Here is an 11,833-nt window from a genome sequence, read left to right on the forward strand (position 1 = left end):
TGACCCGGTTGTCTTGAAGCTTGATTAGTAGCCAGTTGAGCCATCTGGGATTCAAGTGACTTAATGGAAGCATCCTTTGCTTGGTCACTTTTTTGCAATTGAATAGTCAATGATTGCACCATCGACTTCAACTCGGCTATATCACTTATTCCACTAGGAAAGGCACCTTGTTGCGGTAGTGGGAAAGAAGGAGGCTTTTGGAAGCCTTGTTGTTGATTTTTATGAGGCAGTAGATAAGCTTGTTGTTGCTGTGGTGGAGGTGTAGGATTCAAAACATTCTAACTAGTCCATCTCAAATTAGGATGAACTCCAGCTTGGTTGTTATAATAGGAGCCTTCTTGCCTATATTGTTGAAAGGCATAGACTTGCTCCTTCTCAGCTAAGCACTCCACTACAGAATGACCATCAGTACCACCACATCTCTCATATGCGACGGTCTCTTGTTTAGTAAAAAAGTGAACCATCTGTTGATTTCCCGCGGCCTGCAACTCGAGCTTATCAAATCTTGCATTCATGGCTTCCAGTTGAGCCACAAGTGCACTATTATCTGTAGAGACCGTTCTAGTACCACTTCTAGGATTCCCATATTCAGCATAATGGGTGGCCATCTCTTCTATAATACCTCAACCCTTATCATCATCAATGTTCTTCTGAAATCTACCATTGGCTGCAGCATCTAAAATAGCGCGGTGGTCATCATACAACCCATTGTAGAACTGGTTGCATAAAAACCACTGGTTAAACTCATGATGTGGGACAGACCGAACCAACTTTTTAAATCTACCCTATGCTTCATACAAATTATCAGTCGGAGTTTTCTTGAAACTCGTAATCTGCCCTCTCAATGCGTTAGTTCTCTGCGGAGGGAAGTATCTTTTGTAGAAAGCAAGAGCCAAGGTCTTCCAATCAGTAATCCCAGCTGCAGTCCTATCCAAATCAGTTAACCACTCTCGGGCTCCGTCAGTAAGAGAAAAAGGAAACAGGACTTCCTTTATCTTGTCTTGTGTCACTCCCTTAGTAGCGGGAATGGTGGAACAATAATCTGTGAAGACCTTCATATGCTTCCTCGGATCCTCACCAGCTACTCCTATATATAGGTTTGTTTCCACCAGATTAATATAAGAGTGGCGGATATCAAAGGTATTATCCTCTTCATCACTCGAAAGCTTGAAACCCTTAGGAATAGAGTCAGCTGTCGGCTCAGAATGACTAGCAATATTAGGCATCTTCGCAGATTTGGTTGCAGAAATAGAAGTGTCTTCCTCTAAAGACTGATCTTCCGCAAAAGTGAAATTTTCAAGAACAGGTTTAAGAGTACTCAAGACTTCCTCTTGACGAATCTTTCTCAACAAGTTCTGTCTATGGCAAAAAGTCCGCTCCGGTTCAGGATCAGCTGGTACTAATTCTGACCTGTTGGACCTGGGCATACACAAAACTAAGAAAGAAAAAGAATAAGAATTGCCTCAAGGAATTAAAAATCCCTTGAGACTAAAACAAACTAAAATAAACAAGTAAATAGGCTAATTGCCTCCTCGGCAGCGGCGCCAAAATTAGACACGGTTGTTGTAACCCTATCAAAATTAAACCAGTCGGCTCTAACTAATATAACAGAGGTAAATCGGGTATCATATTCCACATGAAGGCTATTGTATCTACTTGTTATTCTAGTTCGTCACGGTAACCAATTGGGGGGTGTTTGAGTTGATTTCTAAACTACTGAACTGAAAATAAAGCAGAGAAAGAGAACAATAAAAAGAAAAAGACGAAAAAGGGATTGATCAAATAAAGAGAGAAATGCCAGGATGTCGGTTCACCATGATATCACACAATTCTGTTAAGGGTAGGTCAGTCAGTCTGATGTGAGAAATGTAAAGGAAAGGTTCTTCCGGTCCGCTATCCGCACTAAAACACTACTAACTTAGCTTCCGCCCTCATTAGAGTAATCTATCGTTCATAGCAGGTCTATTCATTCCAATCTTCCGATCTAGGTCTGAACTTAACCGGGTTAATTAATTTAGAAGCGTGCACTCAACTAAACAATTACAGATATATTGTCATGAATCAATTCTTACATGTAAAACCTCCTAACCTAATTATAACATCATTGTTTTACTATCATGGCTCCCCTAATCCTAGCAACAAGGGATTTAGCTACAAACTAACAAAGATTAATAGAGCAATAATAAACATTATAAAGAGATGATTAAGAAGAAATAACATAAACTAATAACAAAACTAATTAAAATAGAAAATAAAAGCAAGGATTAAAGTTATGCAAAAGGAGAAATAACGCTTGAATAAAAGAGAGAAAGAAAGATTACAAAGATTCGAATCTGGAAAATGAAGAGCAAAGTAACGTTTAACAAGAGAAGAAAAGTGTCTGCTTAATACTACAGGATTAGTGAATGAAAAGATCCTTAAAACGTAATTAAGTCTTTCCTTTATATAGGAAAGATATTTATTTCACCTAAGTTCGAAACTAGGATATTAAGTAAATAAGATTATACGAGAAAATCTCGCATCAGATAGCAAAGTGCTCGATCGAGTACTTTCAGACTCCTCGATTGAACACTCTTCCAGCAGAACCTCTTGATCGAGTAATTAATATACTCGATCAAGGACCTCTAAAATACCACCTCTCGATCGAGAACAGCAGGGTCTCGATTGAGATCTTCTTTGCATCCATAAGTACTCGATCGAACAGATTGGCCAACAAAAGGCTTCGATTGAGTCAATCACTGCTAAACCAGCTCCTTGCTTTGTTGATTTAGCTTCCGAGACCACTTCACGCTTTCTGAGGCGGTAGTAATTCCGCTCCAATTCTTCCATCTCCATAAATGCAAGCTAAAGGGGAAACAAAAGGCTTGATTCCGCTACTTTCGGGTCCATTCCTGCAAGTAAAGCCAAACGAACCAAAGTAGACTGTTCGGAGCATTTCGTAATATAAAACTACGAGAATCGCATAGAAATACGTGCATAAAAGGCTTAAAAAGACTATATAAAATGCACGTATCAAATCTCCCCAAACCAAACCTTTGCTTGTCCCCAAGCAAACTATATGCAAATCTAATGGAACGGAATAGAAATATCAGAGCTAGCTACAAGTTGTGCACTTAAACCGATTTAATGTAAGCAAATTAATACTTATAGCAAAACTGTCAAATGCAAACGAGTTATAAGATGTTTATAATTAGGCTGAACTGTCGACCTTGCAAGACCTTTGATAATGGACTCTCACGGGTCACTCTTCTCTCATGAAGCAAAGGGTAAGCACATGAATGTAAGAGAGAAAGAAATATAGCCGCTCACCTAAACTACGATCGACATAAACATGCATGCAGCTAATATGATAGACAATTCTAACTACCGTGCACATACATTCCAACCAATCAAGGTCCCGTCACAGCCAAGGGCTTACAAAAGTATGGAAAAGTGAGGTAATGGGTAAGAAGGACAAAACATTTTTGGGTATGTGAGGTACTAAGTCAAGCTAGCTACCTAAACAAAACCAAATTAAACAATATCTGCTTCTAATCCATCAAAAATTAAGCACAATGCCCTTAATTGGCATACAAACTCACTAACCAACCACAAACAACTCCTCATAAGATAAAGATAAGAGCATAGGAGTAAGACTGTTTCATCAAATTTTCATTTTTTTTCTTTTTCTTTCTTTTTTTCTCGGTTTTCTTTCTGATTTTTTCTTTTTTTCTAATGCCTTTTTCTATTTCATCATCCTCTTCTTTCTTTTCTACCAACTTCATCTTTACAAAACAAACCAAATTGGCACAATAAACAATATACCCGCGGAAATAATCACTAACTAGCTTGACAAGGCAGGCTATGTTTGGGATGTAGTTAAGCGGTCAAAAGGCAAGTTTGGCTAATTGTGGATTTAAATGGGTAAAAATAGAAGAAAGGGGATGTAAGCACCTCCCTGCATCTGACACCAACTACTAACCCGAATGTATGTAGGCAAAAACCAATTGAATTTCATATATGTGCAAATTAATGATACATGCTATACAAGGAGTAACTACTCACATTCCTACATGAACTGGTCATAAATGACACCAGTTTTAAGGCTCTAATTCCTTAGAAATTGTAAGTAGGTTGCCAAAATTTCATGTCAAGTCTATTTGTTCAGCTAAATTTTAACATTAACTCGTAGATATGCAATAAGACAAAGCTAAAGATATCAATTTTTGCAAGACTTAAGTAAAAAGGACCAAAAGTAGTGCAATTTCATCATTAAAATCTACCATTCTGACTCAACGTATATGCAAAAGTAGACGTGAATATTTTTTTGAATTTTTCGAAATTTTTAATTTTTTTGGATTTTTTCATTTTTTTTTGAAAATAAGAGACAATGCAAACAGAAATTCAATAAACGTGAATGCAAAACAGATGCAAATGCAGACTCAAAGGATGCATTACCCTCCCCAAACCAAAACGGACAATGCCCTCATTATCCTCCAGCATACACCAGCAGAATAATAGGGGACGGAAAAAATACAACCAAATGCAAACAAATGAAATAAACTAAAGGAGATGAAAATAAATAAAAGCAAGAAATACTTACAAAATGAACCTCCCCAAACCAGTCAGCAAACTGGGGAAGTGAGTAAACACCACACTACTCGTCACCACCCTCCTCCTCAACCACCTCGTAGGTGGGGTCCTGCTCCTCCTCTCCTCTCCTCTAACGACCTCCAGTAGCAAGCTCAGCCCTAAACCTCTCCTCCCTCTTAGCAGTGTCCTCCTCGCTCGCAGGCTGTGGGTACCCCTCCGCCGGGTACCAGTAGAAGGAAGGGTGTGGCCAGTCAGTTGGAATAGGACGTCCTAGCATCATGTGGTACTCGTAAAGAGGGAATAAGGCAAGTGCCTGATCCCGCTCCATACGAGCCACTCTCCTGCACACATCCAAAGAAGTCCATCACGACGCCCTTGGTTCATGACCTCGGGCGCCTCAAAAGTAGGATGTGCAACAAAATTAGCCTGTAAAACCGGCTGAGGGACGGAGGGTGTAGGTGTAGGCGTGGGCGTGGGCGTGGGCGTGGGTGTGTGCCCAGCCTGTGTTTGTCTAGACCCGTCTCTGACTTCCCTAACAGCAGGGGAAGTCCTCTTCCGCTTCCTAGAAGGGGTAAAGTCAAAGAGGTAAGAAGGTGGAGGTGGTGGAAGTCTACCCGTTACAGTAGTCAATGGTAAAAGACAGAGTAGAGAGGGTGAAGGTAAAGTTACGGACGTGGAAGTGCCAATATTTCACGTTCGATGGTCAGCTGCCAACCAATTCATAGAAGACATGACTGGAATGTCGATGACAATATCCTTATCTATAAATTTAAGGCCACGGGGAAAATCGAGGAAAAGGCGGCGGGCAATGCGACTCACTAACCCACTACAAGCTATCGTGCCCGATACTTTCTGCCTGATAGTGTTAAGATGTTGAGCAGTCAAGTAAGAAATGTTAAAAACAAAGGAGTTACCGCTGTCAATGTTCAGGTAACCCGCTAAAATAGACAGCTCGACATTGTTAACATTGTTAGGCTTGTGACGGCTAAAAATGGTCTCTCCTAGCAGACGGAGAAAGTAACGGGCTGGGGGTAAGTGGACGTGAGCAACACGTCGCTGACTGAAGGGAGTGTGTGCAAGTGTAGGCCAAAGCAGAGCCATGAGCTTTCTAGGAGGCTCGAGAAGACAGTCACTAACCAAACCCAACCGTTCCCCAAACTCAGCTAAAGTCCAGGTGAAAGTGGTGTTAAACAGTCTGAAAGTAATGCACTTGCTCCCGTGGTCAGTCGCATAGGCCGTAGGGGAAAAGGTGAAAGAGCTGAAAAATTATAAGGTCGATTGTCGATAGGTGAGCTCTTTCAAGGTGGCCAAACCCGACATTCCCGTCCCGTTGAGTAGCTCAACAACGGGCTCAAAAATTCCCAATTTCTCTAAGGATGGTCGACACAAGAAACGGGTGGATGTTATGTCACATTCCATTAAATTTAAAAAACGAGTGCGATGGGATGGGGATGTAAAACGTACCTGCGAAAACTCAGGTAAAGTCTCCGTGGAAGTGTCAGCATCGCGTCGGGCAGCAGCCCGTAAAGCGGCAGCACGAAACCCCGTATCCTTCCCCGCACGTGAACCAGAAGCGGCTGCAGGAACAGTAACAACAGCAGCAGCAGTGACGACAGCAGGAACAAGGGCAGTGGTAGTGACCGGTGTAGGTGTCGACACAGCAGGGTCGACACCACTGTTGTAACAACAGCGGAAACAGTAGTAGCCGCGGTGGTTATAGTGGCGGTGGTAACAACAGGGACCACCGTCTGAGACACAGACGGAGTAGTAGCAGAAGTAGAAGCGGAGCTTGTCGACATACTACTATCCATCCTACAATCAAAAGCAAGTTCCAAATCAACACACAATCCACTAATTCGGATTTTTCCCCCAAATCGATTTCGAAAACCCTAATTCGCACAAAATCAAGGTAAAATCGCAATTAAACATTCAATAAAAGGGAGTGGAACTTACTTGAATTATTACCCAGCAAAAAGATCAATTAAAATCAACAAGAACACAAATTAATCAAAATAAATTCGATTTTTCGAAACCCTTACTTCGCAAATAGCTTCGAATTATTCGAAAATTGATGAAGTAAATAAGGGGGAATGATTTAATTGATGATAAGAAAAGTATCTGGGTAATTTATATGGTAAATTAGGGAAGAGAAATGGTGTTTTAAGTCGAGGGAATTAGGGAATGTTGAAGGTTTAGGGAAGAGAAAAGGGGGAAATTATGAAAATAAAATAAGGAAGAAGGTACTCCCTCGTTTGTTATGCGCAGAAAACTGCTCGATCGAGTGGTTTTCAGTTACTCGATCGAGAGCTTTGTTCCTACTTTTACTTGATCGAGTGGCTGTAACATACTCGATCGAGAACTTTTCTTCTTGCTTGAGACTTTGCTCGATCGAGAGCTTTAAACTACTCGATCGAGAACCTTTCCTCTTCAACTTTGCTAGATCGAGTACAGGACAACTCGATCGAGAACCCCTAAATTAAGCCATCTCGATCGACAATTTTGAACAGTTCGATCGAAGGCTTTATCTTGGCATTTTGCTCGATCGAGCACATAAAGTGTTCGATCGAGGTCTTTCTTCTGGGCACGCTTTCCAATGATCAAAAATCTCCCAAAACCTGCATAAAACGCAAAAATACTTCCCGGAAAAATACCAAATCCATAGTACGCAGTCTATATTCTGTTTTAAGCTAACTAAAACTAACTAAGCTATTACTATTGTCTAAACGCAATAAAGAAGTCTAAGAAATCCAAATACAAATTGTTTTTACAAGCCGAATAGCACTACGGCTCATCTTCCAAAACACTTGAACAACCCGAAAGAGGGCTTCTGACTGGAGGAGGTCCCTTCAGCATTTCGGACCGTCCTTTTAGGCCTCCATGTACTTGAATTGATCAAAGGAGAGTAGTCCGCATCTACATATGCCTTTACTCTCTTCTTTACTTTGTCGGACCTGTTCTTCTCTTCTTCTTCCGCGCCTTTCGCGCCTTTGACACCGTCTTTAGCAACGAGCTCAAATTCCAATGTACTCTTATCACCGGGGTCTCCAATGTCCAATCCGTCTAGACCTATAACAATAGAAATAACAGAATGATCCTCCATATTGCTCCCAATCTGGGGCGGAGGTTTTAATACGGCAGCACATGATTCAACATTAGCAGTTGGAGATTCCATATCAGGGTCTGTAGAGGGAATAACATTGCAGACCTTGACTTGCATAGGGGCCCTACAAACACTAGACTGGTAAAAGGTCAGTTCCTCATCACCTACCTGAAAAGTCAAAGTCTGCCCCCCGACATCTATTACTGCACGAGCGGTATATAGAAATGGTCGTCCTAAAATAATAGGAGTATACGAGTCTTCGGGGATGTCTAAGACTAGGAAATCGACGAGAATAAAGAACTTTCCTATCTTAACAGGTATGTCCTCTAAGACATCTAAAGGCCGTGATACAGTACGATCGGCTATCTGTACGGTCATATTAGTACAATGAAATTTGGTTAAACCAAGCCTCTTGGCAAGGGACAATGGTAAAACACTCACGCTAGCTCCCAAGTCGCATAAAGCATTATCAATTAAATGGGTCCCAATGTGTCATGGTATAGAGAAACTGCCCGGGTCAGACAACTTAGGTGAGGTCTTATTTTGAATAAGGGCAGAGCCCGCTTCAGTCAAAGCCACCGTCTCATGGTCATTTATGTGCCTCCTACGCGCTAAAATGTCTTTCATAAATTTCATATAGGAAGGTACCTGGGTGATTAACTCAGCAAATGGTACAGTAACATGAAGACTTTTCAAAATTTCGGCAAACTTATTGAATTGTTGCTCAATCTTCTTGCTCTGCAATCTTCCTGGAAATGGGACCGTAATTGGAATAGCTAGGCTTTCATTTTTCTTCGATAACGAATTGTCACATTCAGCATTAGAATCACTCGATCGAGCAACAATACCTCTCGATCGAGAACGTTTCTCAGCAATAGTGCTCGATCGAGCACTTTGATTCACTCGATCGAGAACAGTGTTTTCCTCAGTGCTCGATCGAGCACTTTCATTCCCTCGATCGAGAACTTTTTCAGCAATTTCAAGAAACCGGTCGATCAAGGACATCTCGTGAATTCAGCACCTTTTCATCAAATGAAGACTGTTCATGTACAACAACTTCAACTTCCGAGTCTGTAAATCCAGCATTTTCAGTCGGCATTTTGGTTCCCTCATAAGAAATACCACTCCTCAAATTGATCAGATTCACCGTCTCCTGTGGTTTCTTGTCAGGTTGTGATGGTAAATGACCCGGTTGTCGTGAAGCTTGATTAGTAGCCAGTTGAGCCATCTGGGATTCAAGCGACTTAATGGAAGCATCCTTTGCTTGGTCACTTTTTTGCAATTGAATAGTCAATGATTGCACCATCGACTTCAACTTAGCTATATCACTTATTCCACTAGAAGAGGCACCTTGTCGCGACGGTGGGAAAGAATGAGGCTTTTGGAAGCCTTGTTGTTGATTTTTATGAGGCGGTACATAAGCTTGTTGTTGCTGCGGTGGAGGTGTGGGATTCAAAACATTCTGACTAGTCCATCTTAAATTAGGATGAACTCCAGCTTGGTTTTTATAATAGGAGCCTCCTTGCCTATATTGTTGAAAGGCATAGACTTGCTCCTTCTCAGCTAGGCACTCCACTGCAGAATGACCATCAGTACCACCACATCTCTCATATGAGACGGTCTCTTATTTAGTCAACAAGTGAACCGTTTGTTGATTTCCCGCGGCCTGTAACTCGAGCTTATCAAATCTTGCATTCATGGCTTCCAGTTGAGCCACAAGTGCACTATTATCTGTAGAGACCGTTCTAGTACCACTTCTAGGATTCCCATATTCAGCACAATGGGTGGCCATCTCTTCTATAATACCTCGGCCCTTATCATCATCAATGTTCTTCTGAAATCTACCATTGGCTGCAACATCTAAAATAGTGCGGTGGTCATCATACAACCCATTATAGAACTAGTTGCATAAAAACCACTGGTTAAACCCATGATGTGGGACAGACCGAACCAACTTTTTAAATCAACTCATGCTTGAAACAAATTCTCAGTCAGAGTTTGCTTGAAGCTCGTAATCTGCCTTCTCAATGCGTTAGTTCCCTGCGGAGGGAAGTATCTTTTGTAGAAAGCAAGAGCCAAGGTCTCCCAATCAGTAATCTCAGCTGTAGTCGGGTATCGTATTCTACAGAGAGGCTATTGTATCTACTTGTTATTCTAGTCCGTCACGGTAACCAACTGGGGGGGGAGGGGGGGGGGGTTGTTTGAGTTGATTTTTAAACTACTGAACTGAAAATAAAACAGAGAAAGAGAACAATAAAAACGAAAAGACGAAAAAGGGATTGATCAAATAAAGAAATAAATGCCAGGATGTCGATTCACCATGATATCACACAATTCTGTTAAGGGTAGGTCAGTCGGTCTGATGTGAGAAGGGTAAAGGATAGGTCCTTCCGGTCCGCTATCCGCCCTAAAATACTACTAACTTAACTTCCGCCCTCATTAGAGTAATCTATCATTCATAGCAGGTCTATTCATTCCAATCTTCCGATCTAGGTCTGAAATTAACCGGGTTAATTTATTTAGAAGCGTGCACTCAACTAAACAATTACAGTTATATTGTCACGAATCAATTGTCACATGTAAAACCTCCTAACCTAATTATAACATCATTGTTTTACTATCATGGCTACCCTAATCCTAGCAACAAGGGATTTAGCTACTCATGGCGATAATAAAACTAACAAAGATTAATAGAACAATAATAAACATTATAAAAGATGATTAAGAAGAAATAACATAAACTAATAACAAAACTAATTAAAACAAAAATTAAAAGCAAGGATTAAAGGTATGCAAAAGGAGAAATAAAGCTTGAATAAAAGATAAAAAGAAAGATTACAAAGATTCGGATCCGGAAAATGAAGAGCAAAGTAACATTTAACAAGAGAAGAAAAGTGTCTGCTTAATACTATAGGATTAGTGAATGAAAAGATCTTGAAAACCTAATTAAGTCTTTCCTTTATATAGGAAAGATATTTATTTCACCTAAGTTCGAAACTAGGATATTAAGTAAATACGATTATACGAGAAAATCTCGCATCAGATAGCAAAGTGCTCGATCGAGTACTTTCAGACTCCTCGATTGAACACTCTTCCAGCAGAACCTCTCGATCGAGTAATTAATATACTCGATTGAGTATCAGTGTCCTAATGATGTTAGCTGGACTTGGAAGAAGGTTTGCAAGTTAAGGACTGAATTGCAGAATGCCTACTCTCAGAATGAATGGAACTTGCTACCTCGTAAAGAATATTCAGTCTGAAAAGGTTACTCTTGGCTGCAGCAGGCACTCCCTGAAGTGGCATGGCATCATCAAGTTTGGAATAAGTGGACTGTCCCTAAACATGGAATGATTGCTTGGATGAATCAGCATAAGGGCCTCAACACCAAAGACAAACTATTTCGCCTTAATATCAGCAGTGACTATCTCTGCTGTCTCTGTGGCAATGAGGAGGAAACAAACCAACATCTGTTCTTTAAATGCCCGTATAGTAAAGAAATCATGGTGCGTATTCAGACCTGGGTTGGAGTTGTGATGCCTGATACTAGAGATCATGAATGGAGAAGGAATGCTAGATTGTCTAGATTGAAGGTAGGCATTCTGAACAGCATTCTGAATGCTGTTACTTATCATGTGTGGAGGCAAAGGAATGGGTGCAGGCATGAGATGAAACTACTAAGGCCTGAAGGTTGTGTGACAATGATTCAGTACGAAATCAGGACCAAAATTAAGCAACAACTCAAAGGCAAGCTAGCTAGAAGGGATCTTATGTGGATAGAAAAATTCATGTAATTATGTTTTGTTTTTGTTGTGTCTGATGCTTGGGTCAGACTAATATAGTTGATGTAATTTGGTATTCTATCAATATATTTTTACCTTCACCAAAAAAAAAAAAAAAAAAAACCACCTCTCGATCGAGAACAGCAGGGTCTCGATCGAAGTCTTCTCTGCATCCATAAGTACTCGATCGAACAGATTGGCCAACAAAAGGCTTCGATCGAGTCAATCACTGTTGAACCAGCTCCTTGCTTTGTTGATTTAGCTTCCGAGACTATTTCAAGCTTCCCGAGGCGATAGTAATTCCGCTCCAATTCTTCCATCTCCATAAATGCAAGCTAAAGGGGCAAAAAAAAAAGGCTTGATTCCTCTACTTTCAGGTCCA

At 40.8% G+C, this 11,833-nt stretch overlaps 1 protein-coding gene across 1 annotated transcript; it reads left to right on the forward strand.

Moving 5' to 3' along the window:
- The first annotated feature begins 11,019 nt into the window (after positions 1–11,019).
- On the forward strand, positions 11,020–11,463 carry LOC141619095 (uncharacterized). Its single transcript, XM_074436124.1, has one exon. The coding sequence runs from the start codon at positions 11,020–11,022 to the stop codon at positions 11,461–11,463; it is 444 nt and encodes a 147-aa protein (XP_074292225.1).
- Positions 11,464–11,833: the final 370 nt, after the last annotated feature.

Source organism: Silene latifolia, chromosome X (assembly GCF_048544455.1).
Source record: "Silene latifolia isolate original U9 population chromosome X, ASM4854445v1, whole genome shotgun sequence".
In the NCBI taxonomy this organism is placed as follows: domain Eukaryota; kingdom Viridiplantae; phylum Streptophyta; class Magnoliopsida; order Caryophyllales; family Caryophyllaceae; genus Silene; species Silene latifolia.

What these genes read in the sequence shown, in the direction of transcription:
- LOC141619095 (XM_074436124.1), top strand. Translation starts at nt 11,020, where the DNA reads ATGATTGCTTGGATGAATCAGCATAAGGGCCTCAACACCAAAGACAAA.